We start from the raw sequence: 17896 nt of genomic DNA, 5'->3' as shown, positions 1-17896 counted from the left end.
GCCTTAATGCCAAATATCAAGCAGATTTGGCATTAAGTTCTGATTTCCCACAATTATGTTAATAGGAGAACACATCCATCTTTAAATAAGACCATTTAATTTCAGGACAAACCAACCAAATCAAATCTGGATTTACAGTAACAATTGGTAATCAAAATTTCAGTTTTCGTAAGGGCCATTAGTTTCCAACGCCTCAAATTACAGAGCCCACTGCTTTGAGTTAGCTAATATTCAGAGATTTATGGTGGCAGTCCTACATCCCCATATCCCTCTTTTGGAGCCCATGAGGCTCTAAGGATGGAAACACACCCTTCTAGTTCCTTCAAGGACAAACTTTGAGTATGCTTTACTCAATTCTTTTGCCAAGAAAACCCCAAATGGGGTCACAGAGTCAAACAAGACTGAAACGACCAAACCACAACGACTCAGTTCTGTGCTGCAAATTTATTTCTATAGTTTCTGTTTGATAGATGTTGTATTGTCTTATCTGAAATTGCTAACAGGCATCCTTCCAAAAAGTTTTTCATATCCTTATTATCTCAGTGGGATCAAAAACTTCCTCAAACCTCTCTAAAACTCTAAACCCTTACTTCTTATTACCTTCCATTCACACTGTCAGTACAAAGGGGCTCCACCTTCCTTAAGATTCCACTTATTCTCCTCTTATCTCTATTTGTTTAAACCTTCTTGTTTTTTCTTCTCTTCCAGTGGACTTTGATTAAAGCCCTACAAACTTCAAAACTGTATTATTATACTCTAATTCATTATTTCACTTTATCTTTGCTACTTTTCTTAAGCCCATCTCATATTTCCCCCCCATATTCTAGTCTAACACTCCACTGAATCTTTCCTGTACAAATTTCCTTATGCAATACCAATTAATTGCTAAACTTTTACTTTTTGAGTTGCATAGCTAATTTACCTAAACAATTAAATTCTGTTTAGTCGAACTCTCTTGTTCTGTTTATTCTCCACTTGGTGAAATCACCTGCTACTAAAACAATGCATCTATCACTCTGTCTCAGAGCGACACACTAGCTGGGTGACCCTGGGCAAGTCACTTTACCCTGTTTGCCTCAGTTCCCCATCTGGAAAAGGAAATGGCAAACCCCTCCAGTATCTTTGACGAAAAAACAACAACAACAAACCCCAAATGGGGTCATGAAGAATTGTATATGCCTTTCTAGGGAGGGGAGAGAGTAATAAAGACATGTGCCTTTGCCCATAATCTTTTTTTTAAAAAAAATTTTAAATTTTATTAATTTATTTTGATTTATCAACAATCACTTCCATATGCTTTTGAATTTAAAATTTTTCTCCCCCTTCCTCCTCACCACCCTTCCCAAGACAGCACACAATCTGATATAGGCTATACATTTACATTCCTATTAGACATATTTTCACATTAGTGAAGTTGTAAGTAAACATTAAAACCAATAGGTGGAACCATCAGAAAGAGGAAACAAAACTCAACAGAAGAGAAAAAAAAAGATGGCAATTCAACTTTCATAGTCCATCCTTTTTCCCCCCAGTTTATGCTTTTCTTTCTCCTTTCTCCTTTTCCTTCCTCACTAATGTTTTGCTTTTGACCACCGCCTCCTTCAGTCTCTCCTCCCTTCTATTATCCCTTTCCCTTCCTCTTTGCTCTTACTGCTTCTTCCCTCCCTTCTATCCCCCCTCCCTTTTCTTTCCCTTTCCCTCCTACTGCCATAGGGCAAGTTAGATTTCTATACCTAACTGATTATGTTATTCCCTTCTTGAGCCAAATCTGATGAGAGTAAGGTTCAAACAATGCTCACCCCCTCCCTTCTTTCCCTCTGCTGTAATAGGATTTTCTGTCTTTTCCTGTAATGTAATTTACCCTTGTCTGCCTCCTCCTTTCTCAGTACATTTTCTAAGATCAGACTAATCCACTTACTTGGATCCATTTAACCCACTTGATTAGATTTTTTTTTATCATTACATCAAAGTCAACTAATATCCACTCCCTTTATGTATACTCCTTTAACATGGTGTAATAACAATACAGTTCTCAAGAGTTGCAAGTGTCATCTTCCCTTGTAGGGATGTAAACAGTCTGCCCTTATTAACAACATTTTGTATCTTTCTGTCCCATTTACCTTTTTATGTCTTTCTTGAATCTTGTACTTGAAGATCAAATTTTTTGTTGAGCTCTGGTCTTTTTATGAGGAAGGTTTGGAAGTCCCCTATTTCGTTGAATATCTGTCCCCTCCCTTGAAAAATCATGCTCATTTTTACAGGGTAGTTGATCCTTGGCTGCAATCCAAGCTCCTTTGCCTTATGGAATATCATGTTCCATGCCCTACTGTCTTTTAATGTAGAAGCTGCAAGGTCCTGTGTAATCCTGACTGTGGTTCCATGATATTTAAATTGTTTCTTTCTGGCTGCTTGCAGCACCTTCTCTTTCATCTGGTAATTTTGGAATTTTGCTATTATATTCCTTGGCATTGTCAATTTGGGATCTCTTTCAGGTGGTGAGCGGTGTATTCTTTTTTATTACCTTCTGGTTCTAGGACTTCGGGCAGTTTTCCTTTATGATTTCCTGAAAGATACTGTCTCTCTTTTTTTCATCATGATTTTCAGGTAGTCCAATGATTTTTAAATTGTCTCTCCTGGATCGATTTTCCAGGTGTTGTTTTACTGATGAGGTATTTTATTTTCTATTTTTTCATTTTTTTGTTTCTGTTTGACTGATTCTTGCTCTCTCATAGAGTCATTAGTTTCCATTTGTCCAATTCTAGTTTTTAACAGATTGTTTTCTTCTGTTAGTTTTTGTACTTCCTTCTTCAATTGGCCAATTGTTTTTTAAGGGATTTGTTTTCTTCAGTGTACTTTTTTTCCAATTGGCCAATTGTATTTTTAAGGACTCTTCTACCTCTCTCATTAGACTTTTAAAATCCTTCTTGAGCTCTTCTAAGAAGGCTTTTTGGGCTTCAGACCAGTTCATATTCCCTTTTGATGTTGCAGATGGGTTTGTTGACAATGTTGTCCTCTTCAGAATTTCTGTCTTGATCTTCACTCTTCTCATAATATGAATCTATGGTACGTTTCTTTTTACTCATGTGTTTCTTTATTCCCTGGCCTTTAAAGAGATTGAGCTCTCCTGCTGGGGAACAGAGGGCACTGACCCAAGCTTCTTGTGTTGGGAGCCTAGGTCTTGGTCACTGGCTTTGTGTGCTGGGGCCTCTTATGCTGGCAATTGGAGGCTGTAGGGTTTTGGCAGCTTACCTGTGTTGGGCTGGAATCAGCAAGGCTGGAACTTTCAGGCAATTCTAGGTTGCCTGCTTTTCCTTTCCTTTAGCTTTCTTCAGCTCCTTTTAGATGGGTGCTGCAGGGTGTTTATCTGCCTGGGGCCCCTTGCAATGCTGCCTCCCTCTTTCTGCTAATGCACTGGGAGATTCCTTTGTGGTAGAGTGCCAGGCACCTGGTGGTTTTCTGAGCTGGTTTCCACGTTCCCCTGCCCTCACTGAGGCACTAGGAGGTCCAGGTGTTGGTGTTTGCCTGCTCTACCACCTGGGCTTCAGGATCTCCTCCTGATTGACAGTTGGAGGCTGTAGGGTTCTGACAGCCTATCAGGTGTTGGGTTGGAATCAGCAAGGCTGGGACTTTAGGAAGACTTTTAGGTTGCTTTCTTCAGCTCCTTTCAGATGAATGCTGCAGGGTGCTTATCTGCCTGGGGCCCTTCATAGTGCTGCTTCCCTTATTTTTGCTGAGGCACTGGAAGACCTGTTTGCTGGGCTGCTGCACTGCTGTTCCCCGTCTTTCTTCTAGTTCAGCTGTTTCAGGGTTTTTTTTTTTGTTCCCGGGGTGATATTTTCTGTTTTTAGAGGTTGATAGGGGAGAGTGAGAGTGACTACCTTTTTACTCCACCCATAATCTTAATCCAAAATCCACTGAGATATTTCAGTAGTTACAAAAACCTTTAAACCACAGTTTGAAACTTCATAGTAAAAATATTGCATTTCAGTTACAAATTTAGTCTCTAATTAATTTATAACGTCATAAACTTCAACGAACCAGGAAAAAGATTTCCTTTCATTTCATCTCTGTCTTTTATATTTGCAATTGCAACCTGGCCAGGGCTTTGAAGGCAGAGAGAAAATGTATCTTTCAGTTTTTGTTTTTGCTTTTTGCTTTTTTTATCTCATACCGAAAGTCTAATAAAAAGGTCAGTGAGAGTAAGTCCCTGCTCATTCTCTTAGAAATAGCTGAGAGAGCTTTTTTTAGGTATGAGACTTTATTAATCTTCCTCACTCTTGTAAGCCACCTTTCTGCTATTATTTGCAGCAGTCTTGATGCTGACTGGATGTTTGCTTCAAAAATCTCCAAGGCAAATATGACCTTGTGTATGCCAGAGAACTTTGGAAATGGAAGTCCCAGTTAAAACCGATCTTACTGTTTACTCTCACTAATTTGGGGCTGTCCTAAGTGAAACTAATCTTGGGCAAATGGTTGATCAGAGTTGGTCCTCACTTCCTCTTTGACAGGTCATGAGGTTTAAGTGGTGGCCCTGCTTTCTACTCCTACATAATAATGCCATGTTCACCAGGATCTCTGGGTGGCTGCCAGCTAGTCTCAGATTAAGTATCATAGGAGAATTGAGGAGAAATATAGGAAAAGAAAGAAAATGAGAGAAAGATAAAGAAAGCTCTATCAAAGGACCAGCCATATTTTAACCAGATTTTACTAGATTGCAGCACTGTCTCAAAGCCCTCAGGTGATTAAGCCAAGGAGATTCCTTGTTTGTCAATCAGGGCAGTTGGATTAACTCTGACTTCACCTGAGTCTTTACCTGGATTAAGGCCAAACACAGCCCTTTAACTTTCTGAACACCCAGAGTCCCCTGTCCTAATTCTGTGTTTGACTTGAACCCCAGGGCACTCACCGGCCCCTCACAATATCTGATTTGATCTTGTGTTGGTCAGTCCTACCCATCGAAGCACAATCTTGAGATCATGGAGACTTACTCAACTTCCATGTTCTTGGAAAACCTTCAGATTGACTTAGGCCACTTGTCAGGGATCCAACTTCATAACTGTAGGTTTAGAACAAACCCCAAACCAGAAATTTTTTTTTTATAAAGAATTATATTAGGTCGCCTCGCAGAGGAGAGAGCCAGAAAAAATGTGGCTCCCTCTTCTTGTCTCTGTGTTATATTACATAGATTTCAGACAATGGTACCAGCTCATAAACTGCATATAGGCAATTTCCAGAAAAGAGATCTTCCCAGGTAAGGCTGCTTAAGATATATATCAGCAGGTAAGTATAAACATTTAATACAATTTGGGGAACCCAAAAGATAAGTTTTGGGTAGACCCAAAACCAGATCTGGGTGGGATCTAAGCATTCCTTGAAGACATGTGGCTTCCTGATAACATCTCTAAGGTGAGCCTAATGTCTGTTGTAAGCTTTAAGTCAGACAATTTTCTATCCACATAAAACTAGGTTCAAACAATATTAATAAATAATGAAGTGATTTACCCACAGAATTTAAGGTCCTTCACAGTCTTACTAATTTATCTTCCTAGGTTGATTATTCACTATTTCTTACTTCAAGTTCTAGCCAAATTCTATTTGCTGTTACTTATACACATCTTATTTCCTACTTTTTTCATAGGCCTTCAGTTTTTGTCCCTCTTCACCTCAGCTCAGCTTAACTTCCTCTTTGTAAACAAGCTTTTTCCTGACCTGTCCTTTTCTAGTTACTTTTTATTTACTTTGTGTCTAATTTACTTATCTGTGAGCATTGTTTTTTCTCCAAGTAGAATGTATGATCCTTGAAGGCAGGGACTGTTTTCATTTTTGTCTTTCTCTTCCTAGCACTAAGCACATTGTGACATAGTAGATGTTTAATTAACACTATGATAGGACTAATATTTTCAAATGTTTCTTTTCCCCCCACCCACCCCCAACAACATGTGGTAGGCTTAGGTCTCTCCTTTTCCCCTCCTTGACAGAGATTAGATTTTCCTACTAGAGTTGAAGCTCTTCCTGGGAGCCAGCTTCCCTGATGCAGCTTCCTGGTCATATGCAGGTATAAAATTTACCAGCTTTGTGGAGTTTTGGGACCCTCTAACTTACAGAATTTCTAAAGACCTCTTGAGTCACCATGTCCATCCCTAGCATACTGTTCTGATGACCAGATGTGTTACCATGTGGGAAATTGTTGAAACTCTCAAGAGTTTTCAGAAGTGGTTGTATTGCTTTTCAAGAACATAAACAATGTGAAATAAGTGAATATCCAGAAGATATTGGTATTGACATTTTCAGTCATGACTTCAGTGACTCTAACTTTGCCCTGTTATGAGTACTGGTTATATATGCAAATTAGTGAGCAATATTACATGATTTAGATGTTATTTCTTAAGTAATAGCTGACAGTCAGCCTCCTTAATCTAAATGCTTCAGAGAGGAATAAACTGGACTAATGTTTTTTGAGAGTAGCTTTTTAAAGGGGGCAACTAGGTGGCGCAGTGTATAGAGCACCAGCCCTGGATTCAGGAGGACCTGAGTTCAAATCCAGCCTCAGACACATAACACTTACTAGCTGTGTGACCCTAGGCAACTCACTTAACCCCATTGCCTAACCAAAAAAAAAAAAAAGAGTGGCTTTTTAAAAAAGATGTCCTAATTTCTTAGTCATAGCTATATAGCTTTTCACTGATGCCTTTGAAGACAACATTTTCTTTTTACCTCTCTTAAACATTTTTAAACATATTTTATATTATATTTACTTGGGAACTTGTCTTTTTCTCCTTTCTAGGCTAAGTTCTTAAAGGGTAGGGCCTCTGTCTTATTCACTCCTTGATAGCTACTTATCATAGTTCCTTGCACATAATAGGTACTCAATAAATATTTGTTGAATTAAATTTAATTGAAAAATTGGCCTATCTGATTTTTAATATTTTTTTTTATCTAGTTAAATAAACTGTGCAGTCCACTTAATCAGTTGCTAGTTATATGATGGAAAAACAGACCTAATAGAAATAACAAAAGTTGAAATTGAGTATTTAGGAAGTGTTGTGTTTTTTCTTCTCTGCTCCCCCAATTTTGTAACTACTTTTGATGTTATTTATTTAAATTCATTTGAAAATCATACTCTTTTTACTTTCCATTTACAGGTAAAAGAAAATAAAATCAGAACAAAAACATGAATGTATATTTCTATTTACAAATTGTTTTAAAATGAGCATATTAACTTTAATACAATTGTAACAGAATTGTTTTAATGACTTCTCTTGGATTTATTTTTTTTTATGTTTATTAGGGGTTTTATTGCTGTTATTCTGGTTATTGTTTACATTCCCAGTCCAAATTTAATAAATGTTTATTGAGCCTTTACTACATGCAAGGCACTCTGCCAACTATACTGTGAAATACAAAAATGTCTCTGACCCCTGCCCTCAGAGAAATTTATACTCTACCTCACAGGAACTTAAAATCTTTAGTAGCAGAATTTCTGTGGGACATATACATTGTCAGTAACAATAAATTGCTAGTAAATGCAACTGCAGCATTAAGAAAGTAAAATCAATATAATTCTGCTCCTTGTAATTATAAAATTGTATATCTGTATTTTAATAGCACTTTTGAACTTTAATGATATGTTCAGTTAATTTGGAAAGTGTGATCAAAATAACATGACTTGTTAGCTAAAGAGATATTTTCACTGGTTATCAAAATTTAGAAATGTTGAAACATACAAATATCACAAGAAACAGTGAACAATAACATGATGATTATTGAGAGTTGATTATGAAGTATGAAGCTGAGGAAGCAAAAATAGAATGAACTCTGTGATCATAGAGATCATGTAGGGTTGCTTGTGAGGTTAGAAGCCATCTAATACAGTTTGCTCATTTGACAAATGAGGAAGCTGAGAGATGAAGTGACTTGTTTAGGATCAAACTTCTGGTTAGTGACTAAAGTAGGATTTAAATTTAGGTCTTCCTGACCCTTAAGTCACTATACGATGATGGTAGACATACTTACAGAAAAGAGGCAGATAAGATGAAGGAAATGAAGAAATATACTTAGAACAGAGTAAATAAATAATAAGGAAAGATTTAATAGTTAAGCATTCATTAAGCACTAACATTTATTATGTACACCAGACCCTGTGCTAGATGCTGAGGATGCAAAGAATAAAATGATCAATACTGGCAAGATAATACTAGTGATTATGCCAGAAGCAGAATCTCTTGTTAGCCTATCTAGACAAGCATTGCCTCAAGGAAAGCTGTTTTAGATGCACTAAACAAAAGGAACAAAAGAATTGCTAGACATTTAAGTTTATGCATCTGTCCTTTATGTTGTGCTGTATCAATGTTTTTCGGTAGTAAGCCATGAATACAATATAAAAGTCCTTCCATATTCAGACTTAGTGTACATCAAGTATAATACCAGTACAGTGTGCAAACTAAATAGTTAACATAAAGATCAGCTTATACTTTTTGAGTCAGTTTAATACCCTGGATTTTACTAAAGCTGTATTTTGCAAAGTGAGATCTGAGAGACTATTTATGGAGGTGCCTAGAATCAGAAGCTAGTGAATAGAAGTAATTTGGAATCTAAAGTAGTGAAAGTTAATAGTAAGGAATACTGCCTGAAGGAGATATTTTGGAAGGAAAGGAGGTGGAGTAGGCTGCTTTTGTCAGGTGAGATTAAATAGGCTGTTAAGATACTATGAAAATACTAAGAAAATAAAAATAAAAGTACTGTAAAATAAAAATAAAAATAATAAAAACTGTGATGCCTGAATGGAGAAGAAATTAAGAAAACTTGAGATGGCCTTTGAAATTTAGGCATGTGGTCCCTGAATGTATGTGGTCCCTGAATTTTCATCCAGTACTAAAAACTAGAATAGAAAAGGTTTTGGAAGGATTGCTGTCAAGTATTTAGTGTAGATTATATTCTATATAATATAGTTCATTATATAATATAATATGTTCATTAGTTAATTTGTAAAATTAATTTGGAAAATAACCTAACTAGCTGAAAGGGTAACATATATTGAGTAGTTATCTAAATTTATAGATGTAGAAATGTAAATCTGAATATTATATAATCCAGCAAATAATAATGTGGTGGTTATTCTATTTTACTAAGAATTGGTTTTGAAATATAAATTTTAATAGTTTAAAACTGTGCTAAGACCTGGAATAATCTCTCTTTCATATCTGCCTTTGTCTGGGCCTGTAATATCACTGGTGTGAGAAACTCAGTGATAAAACCCCATCTAACAATACAGATCTGCAATTGCTCTGCAACCTAACAGTTGCACAGCTGCCCGGGGCCCTGAAAGGTGAAGTGACTTGTCTAAGTTCACACAGCCAATATGTGTCAGAAAGAGCTTTTTATCCTTTATATTCTACTACCTCTATTGTGTGTTCAAGTTACAAGGCTAGGAAAGAGTAAACAATTTTTAGAGGAGCTCTATTCCCAGGGTGAAAAATCACATTTTATCTCAGTTATCAATTCTGATTTCAAAATGTACAATTTCTATTTACAGTGTTAATTTGGAAAAAAGTACTCACCATTCAGTAAATCTTTCAAATGCGTTGATATCAATCCTTACTGGACTCCTACATGTGCTTTTCTACCTTTTTTTTAAGTCCTTATGTTGCTATCAATTCACATTTAGTAGGGTAGAATGAGTTGAATAAACACTTGTGTCTGTTGAGAACAGGCACTGGCTTTGGCAATTACTACTCAGAAATGGATGAATAGAGAATGGTGAAACACTGGCACAATTCCAGTGTGCATGTAAGGTTTGTGAAAACTGGTTATAATCATGTTTACAGGTTATAGGCTAGGTAAAATATTCTGTATGGAAGTAAAGAATTTCTGTTTTGACCAACTAAACTTATGTATTTGTTGTTAGTATTTTTCTTTAAAAATACTTTTCCTTTAAGTCTGTACAGAATGTCCAATTTTAGCTTTAAGGGCTAAGAAAATTATGTAATATGTTTGAAGAAGTAGTTTCTATATTTAAGGAAACAGATTCTTTCCTTGGTCGCCTTTTTCTTTATCTTCTTCTTGGCTTATTTTTTTTTCAATCATTTGTAATTGTTTTAAAACACTAAAAATGGTACCCACGTGAGATTATTAATCTGTTTTATATTCATAGTAGTCTATAAATTTTTTTAAAGTGTCAGCAAAAACAGGGCAGCAGATGAAATTTAGAGTTTTAAAATATTTTAAGAAACCAAATCTATTTCAGACATTATTGCCTGTTTTATGTCTGAAAGTAAGGTGCAGATTTTGTCTTTTATTAGATTAAGATCTGAGTTATAAGCTTTATTATTTATCAGCCAGATATATTTTGAATTGTGCACACGCACACACACACACACACACATGACCATGGTCTTGAATCATGTTTTAAGGTTTTAATTAACAACGTACGGAAACAATGCTTTTTTTGCCCTGATTTTAAGTAGCGGTCTGATTATTACACTTCAAATAGAAATGTGCTGTTGATGAAGGTTATCTTTCTGTAGTTATTTGTGATATTAGCAAATTTAGATTTCATGCTTACGGTTCATTGTAAAGTAATGTAATAAATTTTAAGTTTGTGGTTAAGTTAATTACTCCATAGCTTTGTATATATAGTATCAAACATTTGATATGGCATCGTAGAATATGGACAAGGACTAAATTTTTTGTTTTACACGAAGCCAAACTTAATGAAAAGACAGCCACAAGTTTTTAAATATGATCTCCAAACAAATTTATCAACTAGCTGCTTCTTGTATTAGGGCTTTCCTTGCCTTGATAAGTGATGAGAGAAAACTCAGTAAACTTTTTTTGGGGGGGGTATATGGAAATATATGCAAAATTTTATAAAATGGATCCTTCATCTGTAAAATGAGGAGATTGTAATAGATAACGTCTGTAGATTCTATGATCCCATGAATTCTTGGACATCTTCCATCTTGTTTGATGTCATTAATTTTCTGAGATAAGAATTCCTGAGTGACAAGAATCAGTTCTTATTTTCTACTTTATTGCTTATTATACACTATAACTAATTGGTGAAATAGGCATGTATTGGTCATAACATGATTTTGGCTTTATTTGTATTTAGATGGAATGTGAAGCTCAAATAAAGAAGATACACCTATTGACAAAAAATAGCCTGGGAGTGAAAGGCATACTCCAAGACAATCAAGAAAAGGTACTTAAGTTTAAATAAGTAAATTTTATCCTAAGGATTTCTAAAGTGCTAATAATTTTAAATGAAGATTTTATTGAAAATAATTTGTTTCAAAATACATTTTGATTAAATCTTAAATGAAAAAATATTAATGACTGAATTATTGCTTTCAATTCTTTTTAGATTTACTGAAAGACACAGTTCTGTTACTATAAAGAACAAAAATCAAAGAAAGGAAAACTGAATGTCTTTTGGTCTACCTTTTGATTTCCCTAGGAAACAATGATTTTATAAACTCTAAAATGTGTTCTAAATGAAAAATAAACAAAATGTACTATTTTGATTCTTGCTTTGTATTTATAATTTTGTACATTTTGACCTTTTTCACAGAAGTGAAAAAATGATTGCATATCTAAGCAACAGACAAAAAGATTGACAAGGAATACTTAAATATATTCTGCTATATATCTGCCATAATGCAGGCTTCTAATCCTTCTTCCTATCTCCATATAAATGATACAGTTCAAGACCATAGATGTTTTCTTCACTAAAAGCAGTAAAGCTCTTTTAGATGAAATGTCTAAAAACATCTTGTAATAACTTGGAGCATGCTGGCAAGAGTAGTCACTTGTGACTATGTGTGAAACCCCCTCAGCTAGTCGATATTATAATAAGCAAAAATGGTAGCATCACTCCATTATTCAGAAAAGCCAACAGCATGCTTGTCCCTTAGGCTACAGCATTCATTAAGAAAAGCTTACTGGGCTGAAAGCTGGAAACAGATGATAACGGGATATGATTTTCATATTTAATGCATTCCTTGGAAGAGTATGTGTGCTGCAGATTGATAGAAGAATCAACTGCTACTTTACTAAAAGACTTTCTAGTTTGCCCTATAGCTACCGATGGAATCATTCAGCCAAGAAATTAACTTTTTCTCCTTTTACCTGCTTTATATATCTGCTAAGCAGGCTGCCTGGCTGCCAGTAAATGTTATTATGCAGTTAGCTGTTTGGTATTTAAGACTCTTATCAGAAAAGAAACAGAGGCCACACTATTTTGTTTTTATAGTAGAGGGAAGGTTTCAGTTTTTCTTTCTTCAGTGCATTAGCAGGCATTAATCTCAGTTTATAGGAAGTTTTTTTCTTCCCCCATAGATTAAAAAGTTAAAAACATTGAATTCAGAGCATTCTTTAAACTATAAGATACAAAGCAATGAACTCTGGCAACCTTGACCTATCTAAGAAGGCCTTTAATGACAAATGATTCATATTCCATTAGATGTACACAAAATAGGATATGTAGTGTTGGACTCCTGAACCATTGAGCAGGCTTTCCTGTTTGTCATTTCACCATGAAATAATTGACATGTTTTAAATCTAAATCATTTTATTTCTTCTCAACCATTCTGGATATACGTGTTCTTAGTATTACAGTGTCAACGACACTTAAAATGTGGGGTGGTTTTCATATTTGCGATCTTGAATTTTTATCCTACCCAAAAATATACTTTTGTGTTTTTCATTTTTATGTGTATATCCAATATTTAGCTCAGGATCCAGCATAAAGTAGTTTCTTAATAAATGCATATTGATTGATTGATTTCTTACACATATTACCACTAACTTTTTTCAAAAACTGGAAGCAAGTTATTGTAGGTTTACTTGTTTTGGAGCAACACATAGGTGTTCACATCCTTTAAAATGTTTTTACAGTTAGAACAGGGTGGTTTTTATTTATATTTAAGAGTATCTTCTCTAAAATTTTCTGAGTAATTTTTTAATCCTAGAATTCTGAGCCAAAATAAAAATTGAGCCATATTAACATCTTAAGAAATTCATATTTTAACTTTTCAACTTGGACATATATTCAGTTTTTAAATTAGACATATTTAATTGAAATAACATATTATCTTTGGGGATAGAGACTAGATCTTTGATTTCATTGGTATAGAGAGTGCCTAGTGAGAAAACTCCTTTGAACCAGCACAAATCTATGCTTTCTCTGCAACTTAAAGTCTTAGAGAATTGCCTGAGAGGTTATGTGACTTACCCAAGGGTCATAGAACCAATATGTGTTAGAGGCAGGACTTGAACCCAGGTTTTCTTGGTTTTAAAGCTGGATCTCTACTAAATGCCACACGACATCTACATGTTGTTTATTAATTTCTGAACAATTTCTTGAAGTACAAATTGTATTGTTTAAATTTTAGACTCAGTTGGGTAGCCATATTAATTAGCTCATGATCTGAGTCTACACATGACTATCTTTAAGGCACAGTATAAGATCTCACTAGTTCAACTAAATTCTAGCAGAGAAAGAATGCATAAAGTTTTGTAGTAAATGCATGTGGTTCTATAATTCTGTGGGGAATATGACAGTAAACATGATACAATTCTTGTCCTCAAGAGGTTTATACTCAAGTAGATGAGATTAGATGTAAACACAAATAGCTACCCTCTATGTAAGTAAGTAATGCTATGAGTGGTATAAAGAGCTTTAAAAGTTCTGAGGAATAAAAGTATACTTCTGGTGGAGGTCATTAGGAAAGCTTTAAAGAAGATTGCATTTAAGCTAAACACTGAATGATGAAGGACTAGGATGTTCTTGGCTGGGGGGCAAAGTTTCAGGGGCAAGAAAGTGCAAATCATCCAGAGAGATGAGTAGTTCAGTTAGGCTGATGTAGGAAATTGAAAGCAATCTCTCCTTTTTCTAAAATCTTTTATTAATTTATAAATCTCATATGGTTATTTCTCACCCTCTGCCTTGTGATTATGTTGTACATGTTAGATTAGATTGTAATCTTGAGTGCAGGGATTTAATTTTATTTGTCTTTAGAGGGGTAGTCAGGAGAGCTTAGGCGTTAGGGTAAAAGGATGAAAACGATATTCAGAACTTTGATTATTGAATTAGGATTTGGGGAGGCTTATTGCCACTTAGCAACAAATGCTTCCTAAATTGACTTTTTTGGTAAATTCACAGCCATACCAGAAAATGAAAAAACAATTCAGGCACAAAATTTAATGTATCTGAAAGCAGATTTGTTAGGTAGAATTTTGGTATAGTCAAGTGATTCTTGGCATCAACTGGGCAGGAACAGTTGCTAAAGAGCCACAGAGTAGTCTCAGTATGGGATGTTTCTCTAGGGCTATGAGGAATCTATGGCTTTGGACCCACAGTGTGGGTACCAACAGCTAGCATTCAGATCCTCAAATTTCATGGTGGCAAAAAGTCAGGATATTGATATTTCCTTATTTATAGAAAGGAGTCTTGTTTCCTTGAGCTATGAGATTTTTGTCAGATTTTCCTGTCTTCTGACAGGAGTATATCATGTGAGGCTTATGGAGTCACAGGCCGAATGTAGCAATTTTGGGAACCAGGGTCTGTAAAGAGACATTACTATCTACCCAGGTCCATTGGAAGAGGGAATCTTTTAGATGTGCACTTTACCTGTGACCTCATAGCTTTTTGTCAAATGGTACGGATGTGGAGAAACTGTGTCAATCTTAGGAATTCATGTTTAGTGATGAACAAGGAGCCACTTGGGCATTTTTTAAACCAAAAAAAAAAGTGTAAAGAAATACTTTTATGTAGGTGTATGGGGGGAATATATCTATCTATCTTATTTTTAAATTCTTTGCCACCACAAAAAAGAGCTGTTATACATATTTTTGTACAAATAGGTCTTTTATTTTTTTCTTTGATCTCTTTGAGATAACAGCCCTAGTAGTGGTATTGCTGGGTCAAACAGTATGCACAATTTTATAGCCTTTTGGGCATAGCTCCAAATTGCTCTCCAGAATGGTTGAACCAGTTCATAACTTCACCAGCAGTGTATTAGTGTCCTAATTTTTCCACATTCCCTCCAGCATTTGTCATTTTCCTTTTGTCATGTTAGCTGGTCTGATATGTGTGAGGTGTCTCAGAGTTTTAATGTGCGTTTCTCTAATTAGTAGTGATTTAGAGCATTTTTTCTTGTGACTATGGATAAGCTTTGATTTCTTCTGAAAACTGCCTGTTCATATCCTTTGACCATTTGTCCACTGGGGAATGGCTTTTGTTTTTAAATTTGACAGTTCCTTATATACTTGAGAAATGAAACTTTTATCAGAGAAACTTGCTATTTCCCCCCCCCCAATTTCCTGATATCATTTCAATTTTGGCTGTATTAGTTTTGTTTTTGCAAAAAGCCTTTTAATTTTATGTAATCAAAATCATCTATATTACTTTCTGTAATAAAATCTATCCCTTTGTTGATCATAAACTCTTCCTTTATCCATAGATGTGACAAGTATGTTTTTTCGTGGTGTACCCTAATTTACTTGTGATATCACCCTTTATGTCTAAATCATTTATCCATTTTGACCTTATCTTAGTATACAGTGTGATATATTGGTCTATCCTAGTTTCTGCCAGATTGCTTTCCAGTTTTCCTAACAATTTTTGTCAAATGTTGAATTTTTACCTCCAAAACTTAGATCTTTGGATTTATCAAGCACTAGATTATGCTGGTTATTTACTACTGTTTATTGTGGACATAATCTATTCGCTGATCTACCACTCTGTTTTTTAGCCAATGTCAGATTGTTTTGATGATTACTGCTTTGTAACATAGTTTGAAATCTGGAACTGCGAGGCTGCCTTCCTTAACATTTTTATTTTCATTGATTCCCTTGATATTTTTGACCTTTTTTTCTTCCAAATGAATTTCGTTACTATTTTTCTAACTATGTAAAATAATTCTTTCTTGGTTTCATTGTTATGGCTCTGAATAAATAAATTAACTTAGGTGGGATTATTATTTTTATTATGTTGGCTCGACCTACCTGTGAGCAATGAATATTTCTGCAATTATTTAGATTTGTCTTTATTTGTGTGAAAAGTGTTTTCTAATTGTGTATTATCCCCAGGTTTGTTTTTGCAGGTAGACTACCAAGTATTTTATATTGCAGTATTTCAGAGCTTGTTGGAACCAGGATAACATTAACCAGACATAGGAATATCTATAGAACATTATTATCTAAAAGAAATTGTCTTTAATTTAGATTCTTTGCTGGAACTATTCCATCACAGAGGCAAAACACTGACCAGCATACGTCTCCCTGGTTTTGTTCTGTCTGATATTTATGATCAGAGAATCATTGAACAAGGTTATTTCATTTGAATTTTTTGTGTGTTTTTTTATTCATTGCTGCTGTTTCTTACATCATCATAGTTATCCTGAATACTTTTCCCCTAAGTCTTCCCAGAGAGCCATTCTATATAAGAAATGCTTTTTTTTTTTAAAGAGGAAAAACAAAATCAGCATAACTGATCATTATTTGAAAAAGTCTGAAAACCTGTGTAATGTGTAACATCTGTGGACCTCCCACCTCTACAAACTGATAAGTTCAGGGGTGTTGTTTCATATCTCTCTACATACATATATATATATATGTATGTGTATATTATATATGTTTTTTGTGTATATCTACTTTCTTCATTCTGCATCAGTTCATAGGGATCTTTCCATGCTAATAATCTGTATTCATTACACCTATCTCCTTTCATTGTTTCTTATAACAAAGTAGTATTCCATCACAATCATATACCACAGCTTGTTTAGTTATTCTCCAATTTCTTAGAGTGCAGCAATATTCCATTATGTTCATGTGCCACAATTTGTTAGTTATTCCCCAGTTGACAACATTTGATTTGTTTCCAATTCTTTGTTATCACACAAAAGTATTGCTATAAATATTTTGGTGTTATGTGGGATCTTTCTTCTTCTTGATGGCTTCCTTGGGGTATAAGCCCAGTAATGGAGTCTCTGGTTCAAAGGATATGAACATTTTAGTCACTTTATTTGCGTAATTCCAAATTACTTTATAAAATGTGTACCATTTCACAGTTCCACCAACAGTATATTGTTTTGTCATTCTACAGCTCCAGCATTGAGTATTACCCTTTATTGTCATCTTTGCCAATTTGTAGCATGTGAAATGAAACTTCAAGGTTGATTTCATTTGTATTTCTTACTAGTAATTTGGATTATTCTTTTGTGTGGTTGTAAATACTTTGCAATTCTTTTTTTAAATAATATTTTATTTTCCCCAGTAACATGTCAAGACAATTTTTTAGCGTTCATTTTCACAAGATTTTGAGTTCCAAATTTTTCTCCCTCCCTCCTTCCCTTCCCTCCCTTCCCTCCCTTCCCCTTGCCTGAAAATGGTAGGCAGTTTGATATAGTTTATCCATGTACTATCATGTAAAAATCTGTCCATATTGGTCACAGTTGTGAAAGAAGAAACAAATCAAAAGGAAAAAAAAACCATGAGAAAGAATAAAGTAAGTGAAAAACTGCTTTGACGTGCATTCAGCCTCCATCAGTTCTTTATCTGGATATGGATAGCATTTTCCTTTGTGAATCCTTTGTACTTGTCTTGGATCATCATATTGCTGAGAAGAGCTGAGTTATTCATAGTTGATCATCACACAATATTAGTGATACCGTGTACAATGTTTTCCTGGTTCTGCTCATTTCACTTTGCATCAGTTCATACGAGTCTTTCCAGGTTTTTCTGAAATTTTCCTGCTCATCATTTCTTATATTACGATAGTATTCCATTACATTTATATACTAAAGCTTGTTCAGCCATTCCCCAATTAATGGGCATCCCCTCAATTTCTAATATTTTGGCATCACATAAAAGACTGCTATAAATATGTTTGCACATG

At 34.9% G+C, this 17896-nt stretch overlaps 1 protein-coding gene across 6 annotated transcripts in view; it reads left to right on the top strand.

Annotated features, from left to right (window-relative positions):
• Positions 1–17896, top strand: part of KIZ (kizuna centrosomal protein) — a 212402-nt gene that overhangs the window by 32576 nt on the left and 161930 nt on the right. For all 6 annotated transcript variants that reach the window (XM_020986871.2, XM_020986896.2, XM_020986877.2 and 3 more), the window contains one exon: positions 11111–11200. In XM_020986871.2, the coding sequence (XP_020842530.1) occupies positions 11111–11200 (90 nt within the window). The remainder of the gene's footprint in view (positions 1–11110; positions 11201–17896) is intronic.

This window comes from Phascolarctos cinereus, unplaced genomic scaffold (assembly GCF_003287225.1).
Source record: "Phascolarctos cinereus isolate Bilbo 61053 unplaced genomic scaffold, phaCin_HiC Scaffold_2;HRSCAF=192, whole genome shotgun sequence".
In the NCBI taxonomy this organism is placed as follows: domain Eukaryota; kingdom Metazoa; phylum Chordata; class Mammalia; order Diprotodontia; family Phascolarctidae; genus Phascolarctos; species Phascolarctos cinereus.
Note: the sequence above shows the minus strand (reverse complement) of the source record. Positions and strands in the feature narration are given on the sequence as shown.